General features: G+C 39.4%; 1 protein-coding gene across 1 annotated transcript; it reads right to left on the bottom strand.

Annotated features, from left to right (window-relative positions):
• Positions 1-89: 89 nt before the first annotated feature.
• gipc2 (GIPC PDZ domain containing family, member 2) lies at positions 90-14772 on the bottom strand. The gene is made up of 6 exons (XM_015956197.3): positions 14316-14772; positions 3875-4060; positions 2713-2893; positions 2520-2632; positions 2046-2127; positions 90-318 (listed from the first exon to the last, which is right to left on the bottom strand). The coding sequence occupies exons 1-6, from the start codon at positions 14589-14591 to the stop codon at positions 167-169; spliced, it is 990 nt and encodes a 329-aa protein (XP_015811683.1). The 5' UTR covers positions 14592-14772; the 3' UTR covers positions 90-166.
• Positions 14773-16544: the final 1772 nt, after the last annotated feature.

Here is a 16544-nt window from a genome sequence, read left to right as displayed (position 1 = left end):
TCCAGCACACGGGAAGCAGATCACAAAAACTTTTAGAAGATTACAGTAAAGAATAAAGTGACAGAACTCTGTCCATGTTTGTCCAGTGGCTTTTCTGAGTTGAGGAAGGAGTGTGTGTGTGCGTGCGTGCGTGTGTGTGTGTGTGCGTGTGTGTGCAGCAGCAAACTTAAAATCTTCCCTGCTTGGCATCACCGATGGCCCCCCAGACGTCAAAGACAAACTCATCAGGAAAGGCAAAGTCTCCGAGGGTCTCGTCGAGCGCCGTGGCAAATTCATCTGGGTTCTTTTTGTCACGGCCAACTTCGACCATCGTAGCAGCTGTGGAGATTCAAAACTTCAGATGGGACCCAGCTCCACTAGAGGCTAAAGCAACAACACTGAGCTGAGTCAAGTTAAGTCAAACTAAACGGTGTTCTGCAAGGTACAGGGGCATAAGTTAGGTTTTGACTTCTGTTTAGTGCCAATGTGGTTGCTAGGCAATAGGATGTACACTTTGGTAAGGGCTACACTGTCCAAATTCACAAACACTCATGTCCAGTTTTAATGGTCAAGAAAGGACATGACTTACGTTGACCAGGTAGCAACGGGGGCCTCATTTATCACGTTTATGTATTTAGCAGACGCTTTTATCCAAAGCGACTTACAAGTGATAATCGGCATGTTGCCCTTGAGGCCAACAACAACAATAACAACAACTACTTGACATCAATCATGGAGAGGAGGGAACAAGGAGTGGACAGTAGAGAGGGGGGACGGGTGCAGGGAGGGTGCTAGTTAAGAAGATGCTCTCTGAAGAGCAGAGTCTTCAGGAGTTTCTTGAAAATTGAAAAGGAAGCTCCTGTTCCGGTAGTGCTTGGTAGCTCATTCCACATTTGTGGTACGATGCATGCAAGCTTGTTTACGCACAAAATGGGGTCGGAAAACTGCGTAAGCAATTTTCCACGCAAACTTTGGGATTTATGAAAGAAAACTTAGCTGAAAAATGTGCGCAACTTTAAGTTGACTACGCACATGTTGGACATGGAGAGCACCTGCAGTGCTGCTGCTGAGAAGGATAAAATTATGAAATTCTGCAGCATTATCACTTGTACTGCTTTGTTTTCACACAGAACAAGACCCCCCACACGCACACACACAAATGTGCGCACACTCACACACACACAGGCTGAAGTGCTGAATACGGAATGCAGAATATCAGCAGGGGGACAGATTGAGACAGAATGTCATGCGCCTGTGACAGTGTGTGTGTCCTGTCACTGTCACCCGATTGATCATGCACCCTGGCTACTTGGACGAGGGAGATATCCGTTTGAGTGACTGGTTAGCGCGTGTGACTTTCACCTGGGAGTCTGGGGATCGAGTCCTTATTGGATCTTTTTTTTTTTTATATCCGCCACAGATCTCTCTGAAGAACTCAGCATTGACGGCTTCAGCAACGCTGTGCTACTCCGGATTTTCTTTTATTTGTTTTGCAAAAGCACTTCCTTTCATTTCTCCACCTCACCCACAGGTACCTTAACTTCTGCTTGAGAAATAGCGCTTCCTTGATCTGCGGTCGTGATCGAAATGCTGCAACAAGCCGGCTTATGTATATGCATGAGATCCACAAGGTACTTTGCATTGACTATTTGTGGCAGTAAGTGGGCGTGGTGAGGGTGGGATGTGACTAAAGCAGCTGAGAACCTTTCTAAATAGTTTCTGATTTATGAAGCGGAGATAGCGTGCAGCTGTGCGTACTCCATGTTTGATCACAAACCTACTTGGCGTAAGTACATTTTTTTTGCTGAGCTTAAGTACGGTTTTAGTAAGGATTCTACGCAATGTTTGATAAATGAGACCCCTGGTCCTTAAAAAGATGCTACTGAATTAGGACACAGCCTATGGCAATGATCAGAAGACTACTTCCTGTCCCTAGAGACTCCACCCACTTTCAATTAGGGTCCTTTATACAGATAACTGACAAAACATCTCTTAAAATCATCTACAGAGAGCAGGAAACAACCAAGAAGGGAATATATAAATTTCGATTTTGAACATTTCCTCACCAAGTTCAGTGTCTCGGATGCCCATGTAGTTCTCCAGGAGGTCATCCACTTTCTTGATGGCCTTCTCCTCGAATTCTGTCGGCTGCAACACACAAATAATTTAGGGCTAATTCTCGAGCATTTAGACTTCAGTGTTGTAAAACACTCACTAGCACAAAAGGAGAGAAATTTAAACTCAATATTTACTCATACCAGATAAGAATCCATTTTTTAGTCAACACACTGGAGTGGAAAGTGTAAAAGTTCCTCCACTGGAGAGGACTGGAGACATCAGTGCTCATCTAGCACCAACACAAATTTATTTTTGTTCTATTTTGAGGCCAAGATGTTTAATCTTAGCTCTAGTCTCATGTTAGTGACTTGTGGTCATGTGACTTGTGGCTATTAGGTTGCACCTACTCGAGCTTCTAATTTATCATGGGTTTTTTTTATCAGCTTTGGTGCAGGTGACCTGCAGGTGAAATAGGGACCTACCTCTTCCTCCACAGTAGCCGGACCTTTGGACCGAAGCCTCAGAGTGCTTTTCCCTGTGCCAATCTTGTTTTCACTGCTTGGTTTTCCACCTTTAGATCTTGGCTCAAGCATTTCTGTCAATTACAAAATGGTGATGGTTTTTTTAGCATCTGACACTTTATGGTGTCACCTACGTTTCTGTTCTTTTACTCACCGAAAGCCTTCATCGGCTCCACCAGCTTCAGAGTGAACATTTTGTCCCTGGGCAGGTCTTTCAGCATACGAGCCACTTCGTAATGCCTCATCCCAACGATTTTACGGCCATTAATGCACTCCACATGGTCGCCCACGCAGATCACCTTCACCTTGTCTGCAACACTGCCCTCTCTGATTCGCTGCCGTGCAGAGAGAGAGAACAGGAAGTAAACAATTCGATTTAAAAAAAGTTTAAATCGAGGCAGATTAAGAAGTCTGACAGATATGTTGCAGTAAGAGGTGCTCAGTTACAGCGTGGGGTCATAAGGGTGCAGTGCAGCAACAGCACCACACGGTGGCGCTTGTGTTAGATGTGATATAAACATGAATCCATCAACACAGACATGACTCATTAAATAAAGCAGGGCTTGAAAAGCTACTTCAAAGAAAACCAGTTCAAAAGCACATCGGTCACCAGTTACAGGAAAACAGCATGATTAATACTTCACCTATCTGGTAAATAATGCATAATCATGCCTGTCAGAACACCCATTTAAAGAAAAATACATTTTTTTAAAATATGTCCATAAAATAAATTTTTGGGATGTCAAATTTATTTCCCACAGAATGTCAAAACTGTTAAAAAAAAAAGGAAAATCCTATAAAAAAATAAATTAATAAAAAAAAAACACGAAACAAGCTTCTACTTTGGTGAAATTTTAAGTAAACATTTAATTCACTGACTGCAAAAAATAAAAGAAGGATCTGACTGGTCTTGGTTCACAAATAACATCTAATTTTAATATTTAATTAATTAAATTGTTTTGTTCCAAGTTCACATTTTAAACTAATAGTGGATTTTCTCTCTTCCACATAAAGTGAAAAGTCAAGTTACTGCATTTTTTTATCTCGTTTAAAATAAATAATTTCATTTGTGTGTGTGTGTGTGTGTGTGTGTGTGTGTGTGTGTGTGTGTGTGTGTGTGTGTGTGTGAGAGTGAGTGAGTGAGTGACTGAGTGAGTGAGTGACTGAGTGAGTGAGTGAGTGAGACAGAGAAAGAGAGATATGAGATGTTAGATGACAATAAAATGTTAATAAAACAAAAGTTCCCTCTTTTTCCTCTTAAATAAACCCAAGTAGTTTCACAATAAAGCCTAATTTTGTACAGTAGAATTTTTTACCTTTATAAAGGCATAACCTGCTCCGTTGTCGGTGATAGTGAGACCAAGAGCATCTTCAGATTTATGCACTTCCACCTCCTTTTTGATTCCTTTTATGTGGGCGAAAATAAAATCCTCCAGACCGATCTGACCCCCCAGCAGCTTCTCCATGTCAATCTTGTGGGTGTTGAGAGTGCAGAACAAGATCTGTGATAATTCAGCACAAAAGAAGAAATTAATACAAGAACACATCTTCTAGGTTTACAAAGATCAGTAATAAGAGGGAAAGTTTTGGATTTTTGTTTAATTTTTAGTCGCAACACAAGAAGAAAAAAACTGTCTGAAAGTGTCAGACTGTCGCTGCTAAATATAGGGATCTCCATGCCGCTCGGCCTTTAATGCAGCAGTTATTTATGACACTTTCCACCCTCTCACAGAGTTATCAGTGTGTGTGTGCTCACGTAAAAAAGCTGTTTGCCTTTTTATGAAGCATAGGAAAAAAAAATACCATAGCTCTGTACTTTGAAATGTGAAATCCTGGCTGTATGCCTTGTGACTGAAATGTCTCAGCAGGGTGCGAGAAGGGATACGTGATCCAGAAACGAAGGGACAGTGAAACCCGGTGGTTGTAAATCATTTATTCAGAGCTAAATCACCTAGAGAGCAAAGCTATCAGGTTCTAGTTTGGGACAAATCTCACTTAAAACCGATGATCAGCTCCTTGCAGAATTCAGAGGCTAGTTTCTGCTGTTTTCCTTCTTGATTCATCATTAGGATGAACCCTGTGCTCCATTCAGCCTCTGACACCAAGGTCTTGTGTACCAACAGGCGCCTCTCATGCACACATTAGCTGGCACGGACTTGTTGGTTGCCTTGGGCTACCAGACTATAAAAGAATGGGATTAAAGTGGAGGGAGGCCACAGTAAGAGAGGGCTGTCAGTGGACGCTGAATTGATGAGCCTCATCTCTTCTGTTCTTGCCTGCCTACATTTGGGACGGAGAATTACCAAAGAGTTGGGTGGGAGGAACAACAGCGGACGCCTACAATAAGCTAGCAAGCCTGCAGAAAAGATCTGCTTCTTCTTACTGAGGCTTACAGCTCGTCTCAGAGCTCCGGTGTACGTCCGAGCCTGCAGCACCATCACCCTGCAGTAAAAGCCTCCACTCAGGCACTATGACTCACAGGAACAGCTACTACACCTTCTACCACCCATGACACAGACCAAAACCTTGACGACCGGGCAAAAGTCTGTTCAGCATCACACAAGTTAGAGGATTGTAAAGCATAAGAGAGTTAAATTAAGATATTAAATTCATTTTAAATGGGAAATACTATGAAATTAAGACCACCTTACAGTGAAAAATTCTACACTCCAAGTTACTAATCACACACAAATTGTGTTCTATATTTGAACAAAGTTGCAGGGTGATAATAAAATATTTAAAGCCAGTATTGATGCATGAGTGAAAAGCACAGATTTTTTATTTTAATCCATGGATGAATAAGAACTTTACTCCTGCATCGTCATCATTAAAAATGTTCATGTGCTTCAACAACTGGATCCCAAATGAACTCTTGATGCTGTGTTATTCCCGTGCTGGGCGTTTTTAATGGCTAACATGGAATGCTGATGTGAGCTGTGTGTCAAGAAACGGCATTCATCAGCATCTGAGTCGAGGTAATCATCAGCCAAAGTGCAGATGTGATGTGTGCACTTCTGGCGGAAGAACTCGGATTTTTATGAAGTTTCTCCAAAAACAAGGATTTCAGTCAAAGGCTTGCCACAGATCAATTGAATGGAGAGGAATTTGTTTAAATGCACAAGGAAGACAATAAAATAATCTCTGAAAAATCTCAGAACACCACAATACGTTTCGATCCAGCTTCTTTTTAAAAATCTGAATAATCTGAAAATAGAATTTTACCAGTTTGTTGTTTTCTTGCAGAAAAAAAACACCTTTTAAGATGTACAAATAAAAATATTCTATCACTAAAATATAGTCATGCTACTCGGGCAAAAACAGTATAGCCTACATTTTCCTTTTGGTCAGTCACCTGACAAATTAATCATGTGGACAGCTCTTCCGTTAGCCTGAGTGACCGGATGACTGCGAAATGGATGAGGACACATTAATGTTCTATGACTAGTGTGGATCTGCTGCATCTAACCCGTGTATGCGTATACATGTCGATGGTAAGAGGGTAATTTGTCTAATTTTTACAACCTTTTGAATCACCAGGATAGGAAAGCTTAATGTAAATAAGCCATCCATGCATTCATTCATTTATTTTGGTCATTCATGTTATATCTGGGTAAAATTCACACAAATGTGATAATTTTTAACTTAAAAAAAACCACATTTTCTGGAAAAACACGTGGAAAAACTTTAGTCATATTTTTAACACACTTTAAGTGAACACGGCAGGATTTGGAGTCTTATTTCCTGATATTTTAACATCTTGCCTCTGATTGGCTAACAGCAATGCGACTCTACCACTGACACTGTTTGCATTGCAACATTGATGTTCATCTCCAATTACAAAAGCCTGAAGGAGTTCTGCAATGTGGTGAAGTTGCTAATGCTAACGCTTTGCTTCTACTAGCTGAGACATTGTTTCCAGAACGCTAAACCAATAACAGCCTTCCCCGTTGCAAGTTAAGATGGGTGAGTCCATGAATGTTAAGGTACCACAGAGTAGTTTTCTGCTCTTTTGCCCTACTAGTTGAAAGAAGAATTACAACTGTAGTAAACAACTCTGCTGCAGCCTAGCGCTAACAATGAGCTAACACCAACATGAGCTAACAAATGTTAAAATAAACTACAAAGTAAAAAGATCCATGCTGTTGGACAAAGAATATTATTACTTACAAGTTGAGAAACAAAGCTAGATTACCATTAGTTCGTGATTTTGTAGCCTCGTTTCGCTCCCTTTGGGGGGAGGGGGGGGGGAGTGTTGTGACGGGGTTTTATTGTCAGACTGTTTTTAAGATTCTGGGGATGGGAGGGAATGTGGGTATGTGGGGCCTTTTTAATTTGTTAAGCACTTTGAGTTGCATGTATTGTATGATTAAGTGCTATATAAATAAAGTTTGATTGATTGATTGATTGATTGATTGATTGATTAAACTGGTCAAGTTTCTACATCAACAATCACTGATATCAACTTTAAAGCTCTAGTTTATAGTCTAAAAACGATTTAGTGTTACTTTGAGGGACATTGTGACATAGATCTGTCAGGCTTTTCAAATCCTAGAGGTTCACAGTCTATTTTCTATCAGAAGCTAATGCAAGAAATAGGCGTAGGAGACTATTTTCATGTTCAGCCTGCACATTAAACTCAAAGTGACTGATTATAATCAGAAGTAATTATTAAATAGGGTTTTTTCTGTGAAGTTGGCCTTCAACAAATGCATTTGTGTGAGATTAGAATTAAAGTGACCTGATAAAATTATTTCCAGGTAAAGATCATAAATAAGTGTCACCAACTGTCCAAGTTCACCTCGGCTTGTTGTTATTTTACAAGTAAACTCAGCAGACTGGCTAATACAAGCAGCAGACTGAAGCTCCACCAAATGAGATTGTTTCACCTAATCCGCTACAACCCCCTGGGGTAAGAAATGTCTGGCACGATTACTTCAACCAGCAAAACAAAAACTAGAGTCATGGCTCTTTCAGCCAACCACAGTCAGCAAGTCATTCAAATAATAAACAAATATATGCACGTTTTCAGATAACCAGGTGGATGAAAGTCAAAGTCCAAGAGCCACACCTCAAACTCCCCAGCTGTAAGAATAATAACCAGACTTTGACCCAAAACATTCCTTTATTTAACGTTAACTGACTGCTTTCCCAAGCATCACTGCTGCAGGTAAAATGATGCAAAACACCTTAAAAGCCTGCAAATCCTTAGACTTTCATTTAAAGTCAAACAGACAAAACGGCAACAGTGGAAGGGAGCAACGGGAAATATAAAATGCAACACATTTATTAAAAGAAATATTGTGTTTATTCTAGTTAATCTGATGAATCAGAGCTAGTTTAACCAGTTTTGTTTATAATAACTGCAGTAAGTTTCCTTGCAGGTTGAGTTAACCCGCTTCTACTCAATGCATGTCTGAAAAGAGGCTATAAATATAACACAAGTAATAAACACGTTTTACACACTCTAGTCTGCTCGTACTCCTGCATAAGGGTTTAATCCTGCAACTGTTATGCCTCGACCAGATTAAATACGAGACTCATTCATTTCCAGATAAAAGGACCAACTATGAATTTGTACAAAACAAAAGCCGATCACACCGACCCAGACACGTTTTACTGCAGCGTGAGGTCAGAGCAGAATTCCGTGATTATAGTGATGAAATCTACTAATGCTGCTACTTTCCATTAAATCATTTGCATCAGGCATGAGTCGAGCCTTAGTGCTACATCAGCACCACCGAGGAAGTCCTGGTTTCTACATTTACATGCATTCTGGAGGACTAATTTAGGTTTATCTGCTGTTATTTAGCCACATATGGTGAGTGCAGAGAGCAGACTGTGTTTGACAGTAAATATTTCAAGTGCTGAACCCTTGAAGTGTTTCTTAGAAGACCCGTCTTACTCCCAACAAATGTGTTTGGTGGGTAAATATGCAAAGTTTCTATTTTCACAGCTACAGTCTTCAGCTTCTCTAGGAAAATGTTGGGTAACACGCTTCTATAACTCAAAAGATTATCAAAAGTAATACTTTTGTGTTTTGGCACAATGCAACTTAAGTCTCTGTATGGGAGTTTCTTTCTAAACCCTAAAATAGATAATTATTTCAAAATAAAAAATTTTAAAACACTTTATTTTTCATGCACCAGCTTGTGGCGGGCTTGCAAGGGAAACACTTCCTAAATCATACGTTTATTTTAAATATATCTTGTGCTTCTTTTAGAGTAGCATATTAGCAAACAATTGTTAAAAAGTTAATCATCATTATTAAAATACATTTCATAAATTAAGGTAGATTTTACCTTCAAGAAATATAGGTGACCTTACATTTTTAACAAGTGCTTTAAATGACAATTTTATCTAATGTAACAATTATAAACTACATCATAAATAAAACTTTAGTTTCTCAGTGCTATAGTGGATCCATAACCTCCAAACAGAACAAAATCTAGTGGTCTTGTGTTTGCTGTGTATGTAGTTATACCTAAAATATTAACCTTATAAAGCCATAAATATAAAACAATAAAAATAAACAAAGTTTAAGTAATAAAGAAATAAAATTGGCCCTTGCCACATGTTGATCCTCCATTAGAGGGCAGTAGACATGTATGACAGGTTTGCAAAAGTCCATCCATCCATTTTCTGAACCCGCTTCGTCCACGCAGGGTCATGGTCGGGGGGAAGGGGGGGGGGGGTTGGGGGGGGCTGGTGCCCATCTCCAGCGGTCAATGGGCAATTAGGTTTGCAAAAGTACTACTCCTAACCCCGGCTTTCCACCGGATAAATAAGTGGTGCATTAAGTTGGCGGAGTACAATACACAGCTAAGAGCCGTCATTACAGTAAACAGGTTTGTTTTCACTAGGGTGCGCAGTGGAGCATAGCGGCTGTGTCCCAGAGGTGTAGTTTCATGGCAAAATTATGGGCATAGAAATAGGGCTGAACGATTTTGGAAAATAATCTAATTGCATTTTTTTTTTCAATATTGCAATTGCAATTGAATTCACATTTATTTTCTCAAGGGGCTGTTCTCAAATTTTTCAACTAACGGAAGCACAAAAAAAATCTATGTAACTTGTACTGATATAAACAAGTTTATGTATCTACAGGTTTATCTACATATCATATCAACAAGTTTATTTGTCTACACATAAACACTCACAAGTAAAGAACACATTTTGTATTTGAAGGTGCAATGCTTTGCAGCCAGGAGCACATCCCTTGAAGGAGCATAGGTATTGGCATCAAATGTGAAAATTTATTTCTAGGAAAGAAGTGTGTCCCGTTTAGTGAGGACTTTTGTGTTTAGAGTTTTTTGATGTCTTGCAGAGCTTTCGTAGCTACATCTACAGCTGCTAGCCAAAACTCAGTGGAGTTAAAGGGGCATTATGGAAGTTTGACAGCCAAAACATGTATAGAAATAATAAATGTCTTCTTCATACATTCTCCTGCAATGCCCTGGTCCTGTAGAATGAGCCCTGGCATTTTTACTGTGATTGCCTGTTTTTCGGTAAAATCACAGATAAAGAGAGCTGATCGGGTCGAGCAGGCTGCTTCATGCGCGTTCACGCTCAGGCATCGCCCGTAGCATTTGCTATCCGTAGCTTTAGCAGCAGAGAGTGAGGTAGTGCCAACTCAGCGACTTTGTCGCTGTTCTTAACGCCTAGCTACATTTCTGAGGACCCTTAGCTACTTTCTTCTAGATATTTCCTGCAAATTAGCAACAAAATAGCCATTTTCGCTCTGAACCGTTCTTTGAACGTTGTTTCAGCTGTCATCAGGATATAAAAATTACGGATACAAAAGACATCACTGGTGCTATAGCTCACCTCTTAAGACAGCGGACTCTCGTGCAGAAGACCCGGGATCGATTCCGGATGTGAAACTAGTTTATTTAGAGTTTATTTTTTACAATAATGGTATATTTTTTTTACAGTAAGATGCCCACATTTTTATTTGAGACTCGCCGAACGGCATTGAATTCACAGATAAAAAAGATGTGGGTTCAACTTTCATTTTGGAACAATTTTTCAAGCAAGGGAAGGGCATGATCTGAGCATGCAGGGAGACTGACCCATCTTAAACCTTTGTCGGCTGTGCTGAAGAGAAAGATACAGAACCACATTATTTAATTAATTAGCTGCGCGTTCTCCTGTCCTCTGTCCTCCAGGCCACACACACACACACACACACACACACACGGGACTGTCTCAGCTGTTATTTTCGTTAAGGAGTGTGCACGTACAGCATGCGCGCCTCGTGCACGAGCCTACTATTGAAGCTGCCGTTACGCTGTTGGCCTGAGGGGGCAATCGCGAGCATAAAAATTCAAAACTCCGTAAAGTCCCTTTAAAGTCTCTTACAGTTTTCTAGCTTTACTAAAACATCTGTCTGTACTTATTTGATTGATGGCAGTTTTTACTTTTTATTAGACTCCAAATCTAATCATTTGGCACATTCCTAATTTAGAATTTGTAAGAATATAATCAGCGATATTAGCATTAGCATCCCTATGGGTTTTCAATGTATATTAGCATTGTGCTAACCACTCGCTGCCAGTCAAATCGAAGCCTTTGCCATTAGAAAATCTCCTTTTGTCACATCACAATTTAATTGCATATGCAATTAATCGTTCAGCCCTATGTAGAAAGGGACACGCCACCAAGGTCACAAGAAAAATGCATCTAGTATGTTACACATCAGTTGGTCTAGCAACGCTCCACTGGAACCACCACAGCTTCAGCCAGTATTGTGGCTGGCCGATCACAGTGTGTCTATTTCGAAAAACTATGTATTTTTGCCTTCTTTCCTGCTTCTTCCATGATGCTCAACGTAATTGCGGCACTGCCCCATTGAATGACATCCATAGTGGTCCATTCACAGCACTCTATTGGTTTTTTGGGCCAATTACAGCACTCTGTTTGTGGGCGGGATGTTACTGAAAAAAAAAACAAAGATGGCGACGGCTCGTGCGAAGCTGCTCTGGCATCAACTTTGGACAATTTTGACTTGGGTTTGCCTTTGAGTCAAGAGCAGAAAGTGGTACTTAAGTTTATATAGAAAAGGGATGCATTTGCATCTTTTTTTGACAGAGTGTGGCGGACTTCCCAATTAACCGACATCCTTAGCGGTGAGTCCGTCATGTTGTTTGTTAGCCAATAGCATGCGAAGATAGTTTGAAAGACAACAATAGATCCCGCCCCACGACTGAGAGCCGTCAATAGGTTGGGGCCGCTATATTCAAATATATAGGATGACTTCCCAGGCTACCATCCAAAGGTATTGTGGCAACCTGACCTATTTCTTAAGTGCCGCAGCAGGCTCAGCAATGGGTAGAAGATGAATGACGTGCTACAATTATCACTGCGATCTTGTCTTATTTATTCCCTCCATCAGTACAATTACCAGTTATTGCACTTACGGATCAGAATACATATTCATAGGATAAAATAAGCGGTCAACAAAATGTGTCGCCCATGCTCACCCCGCCGTCATCCTTCCTACTGTCGTGTTTCTATTCACACCTGTGCCAGGTGCAGATAATACCTCAGGACCCACAGAGTGGCACGCCCACCTCCCAGGTGAAACACAATTACTAAAATGATTTAAAAACTTCCTAATTCTGGCTCCTACATTAGGCTTTAAAGCCAGAAATGGTTTTATGTGGAATTTACAATATTAAATGTAAAAACAAACATAAGATGAAAAAAGTAAATTCAAGTAATTCAATCGGGGTTTGATTTATAAAATGCTGCTGAAAATCAAATTCCATTTGGGAAAACAAGTTGTTGTTTTTTTGAACGTGAGAGTGCTTTTATCTTTTATCCAGCTGGTAATGGATTCATGTTCAGCCAGTGGTACAAGGGCTGGTGATGTTTACGAAGGGTGGAGGCTCCACCGGGTCCTCGGGGAACACATCTGCCCATGTCTGTGACAACTTATCTGGTTTTAGATTTCAGCATGAGCCGGACATCAGAGACTTCCTGTGGTGTGGAATCTGCAGAGTCTGACAACAAGCATTATCAGATCTGTGTCCCACAGCTGGCAAAAAACAAATTCCAGCTTCTTTGAGTGATTTTAACTTTGGATTCTGGGTAATTTACCATCATGGGACAAAAGGAGTAGACTGATTTAATTAGCTGCAGGTTTGCAGCATTGAATGTGACATAATTACATAATGGCACTGATGGGATGCTGAGATTTGTGCTTTTTTTCCATTAACTCTACCCGCTGGGTAAATATTAAGGATGTTGCTAAACAGGAAATTATTTTCTCTTAGCATGCCAATGTGGGAAAATAAACAGCTCAGATTGTTGCCTGATCCCTGTACAGTAAATTCCATCTTGCTCTTTGCCACAGGTAGTCACTGTCCAAAAAACAGCCTTTTACTGCAGCTTTCCAATAATGATCTCAGCTGTGAGGTAACTCCAACAATAAAACAAGTTCAGACAGACAGGAAAAACTTAATGAGCGTGAGTGAACAAACTCCCTTAGAAATATGGCCAAGATCCCATTCAAACAAACTGGATTTGAGTCTCATTAGGAAATCTGTTCAAACAGCAGACAGAAACAAAGAAGCTGTTCATCTTTTATCAGACCTGCAAAGGGAGAACCTGTGAATGCCAACACAACCCACGCAAATTCTTTTGCAATTATTGCAACTATTGAATGAAGAGACCGTATCTCTGAAATTCATCTGGAGAAGCTGACAAAAGACGAGCATGCCAAAGCCTTCTCCTTTGTAAGGAAGAGCTTAAACAGTTTGGTCTCAAAGACACAACCGGCTTTTTGTCTGCAAGACCTCAACATGCAGCATTTCTCACTGGCTCCCTCTGAGGAAAGTTGTAAACTGCTCCTAAATATAGATGAACATTAATTTGTCAGGCATGGAGAAAAGGACAAAGATTGCTCTTGGTGGAGAAGGTGTAAAGGTGAGCGTGCCAGGAAGAGTCAACAAGGCGTGTTGTTAGAAATACGACACAAAGCTTTGTTGGTCAACGCTAAGAGTCACATAATAAAATGCTTATTCACATATTTTACTGCAGTCTTACAGTAAAATATGGGGTAACATCTTGACAAACACAAGCCTGACACAAAACAACCTTATTATAGTTTAAATCTGAAGGGTGACATCTGATATACTTACATAAATATGCCTTTTAGAGCTTTTTAATGTAGATGTATTATATGCTGCCAACAGTCCTTAAAACTACAGCATTTTAATTTGCTCCATCTGAGACTGTAACACTAACAAATAGGATCTGAGTGAGACTTATTTTAATCCTTCTGAGCACTTATGATGCTTACGTATGTAATAAAGGTTCAGGTATAGTAATTATTTTAAGATTATTAAAGTACAAACATTTTTTTGTTGTTTTTCTTAGGGTTAATTTATATATTTGAAGGCCGATGTGGTTCATAAATACTTCATACACAACAGTAATATGGTATTTAATAGTTAAAAGAGGAAAGTTAAAACAAATTTGAGCTTTTTCATGGAAATACGAGTAAATTCAAATGTTTATATAATTATTTGGGTTGTTTTTGCAATTGTTTATCTCAAATATTTACAACAGTATGATAAATAAGCCCTACGTGTAGAAACAGGAAAAACCAACTTTACAACAAAGTTTCTAAACGTTTTCTAGAACAAGTCTGTGAGAGTACTTCACGTGCTTTGCGTAAAATCTAACTTCGAGAATTAAATGCAACAAAATCACTGTATTGACTTTTTGTTATTTTATTACCACTTTATTTCTTACCTCAGGTGCGCTTATATTAAACGCCTCTGCTATCTTGGAGTACAGCTCTTTAACGTTGGTAAATCCCTCGATCCTGCCGGTGGGGCTCCCATGCGCTAGCTGCGTGTGGAAGACGAGCTTGGGCCGCAGGTTGGCAGGTGGAGGCGGGAGCCCCGCTCCATTCACGGCGGATTTACTCAAGCTCCCAGCACCTGCGTGTCCGCCGCTCACCTCCTCGTTCTCGACCAAATGTTCCTTCGTGGATTTGTTTTTCTTTTTCCACGGTCCGTACGGCATGTTTCTTGACGGCGGTTCGGTGAGGATTTAAAATCTTAAAAGTCCGAGCCGCTGCGGTGAGCACTTGAAGCGGCTGACCTGTTGGATTCCAAATCGTCCTTACTTCCTCCTTTTCCTTCAGCGTCTTCCCTTCTTCCCCCGACGCTTTTTTCACCTGCGTTCAACAGAACTTTAACTTTTCCCGCTATGACCCGAGCTAAAGTAAAATATTCAACAGGCTGAGTGTGATTAAAAAAAACCTGACACAACCTGCCACTGTTGCTCAGTCCTCGAGCAACAATAGCTCCCCTGTTTGTGTATCAGCGTGCAGTGGAACGCATGCGCAGTGGAACGAACCCGGGATCAGCAACGCACCTGTACACCACCTCTGGGACAACACTACCACAACAATTAAGGAGCATTAAAATAGCACACAGAGGTTAATGTAACAACTTCAAGCTCATTTATATGGAAGCCCATTCCTGCCACACTGATTAAAAAAAGTTTGATCCCAATATTATGAATTAGCAATCTCATTATTATGACTTAGCTATATCATTGTTATGATTGAGCTAAATCATAATGAGATACGATCACTACATCATAATTATTAAATATATCCTAATGATGAGATAGCTATAAATCATAATTGTGATGTAGCTATAGTATCTTATTATTATGACTTAGCTATTTCATAATGATGATGTGGCTATCTCATTATTATGAGATAGTATCTCAATATTATGATTTAGCTATCTTATTATAGTAAGCTACCTCATTGCTATGACTTAACCATCTCATAGTAATGGTAGCTAAATCTCTCATGATGATGATTTTGATCATTATGATGTAGCTATCTCATTGTTATGAGATTTCTCATATGAGATAGCTATCGCTCATAATTATGATGTAGCGATGGTATCTCCTTATTATGATTCAGCTATCTCATAATTATGATGTGGCTATCTCATTATTATGACTTAGCTATCTCATTATGATTCAGCTATCTCATAATTATTATAACTATGCGATAACAATATCATAGTTTAATGAGACAGTATCTCTCAATTATTATTATGAGACAGGTACGTCCCAACGAGTGTTGGGAAATGGGCTTCCACATATGCATTGTTACTCAAGCTTTTAAAAAGAAAAAATATTATTCACATCTTTTCAATCAATATTCACCTAAAAGTTCATAGCAATATATCCAAAGGCAAATTTATAACCTCTTTGCTACCATAAATTTAGCATTTTATGCTTTCTCTTTCAGAATTTCTTGGTATTTCCTATTAGAAAGCAATTGTCTGGAATTTTCTCCACAAAATAAACACAGACTTACATGTAAATTACATTGTAATGTCAAATTTAAGATGGTATAAAGGTAATGAAATAGCTTTTGCATTAACGTTTTGACAAAAAGAATAATAAAAATAACCAAAAGTTGTTTTACTATAGTAAAAACATGTTGTAAATGGCCACACTCAGCCTAGCCGTTAGCATGTCATTCTTTTCGGAACTAATCTCTGCTTCACTAAACTAAGGTTGTTCAAAGCATTACAAGGGCCTATTGTTTATACCATCTACAGGGTAAAGTTGTAAAAATCCTGTGGGATTTATTAAATATATTCAGATAACAGACAAATTGCAACTATTAATAAATCTAACAATTATTTCTATAACATAAAACACATTAAATCTTATTTATCCTATTTCTTGTTAGTTTCTGAGGAAAATATTGCCCTAGTAAATAAACTGGAAACTTATATAGGCTTTAAACCAGATCACAAATAGCTGGGTGCTTATAAAAGTAAAGATATTTAAAAATGAAACCAAGAGAATCTGTTGATCATATTTTAACAATGTTATGGTGAAGACACCAGTGCATTGTTCTGTTTACTGGTCAGTATAAAAATGTGTTGCTGAAGCTTCTGCATCTTGTGTTGCTGAAGCTTCTGCATCTTTAGAAACTAT

Source organism: Nothobranchius furzeri, chromosome 11, assembly GCF_043380555.1.
Source record: "Nothobranchius furzeri strain GRZ-AD chromosome 11, NfurGRZ-RIMD1, whole genome shotgun sequence".
NCBI lineage: Eukaryota > Metazoa > Chordata > Actinopteri > Cyprinodontiformes > Nothobranchiidae > Nothobranchius > Nothobranchius furzeri.
This window is presented reverse-complemented; position numbering and strand designations above follow the sequence as displayed.

Excerpts from the sequence above, each read along its gene's own strand:
- gipc2 (XM_015956197.3), bottom strand. The coding sequence starts at position 14,591 with ATGCCGTACGGACCGTGGAAAAAGAAAAACAAATCCACGAAGGAACAT. Across the intron at positions 2,894-3,874 it reads CAGGTTATGCCTTTATAAAG|CGAATCAGAGAGGGCAGTGT; the intron begins GTAAAAAATTCT and ends TCTGCACGGCAG. Across the intron at positions 2,128-2,519 it reads CGGCTACTGTGGAGGAAGAG|CCGACAGAATTCGAGGAGAA; the intron begins GTAGGTCCCTAT and ends TGTGTGTTGCAG.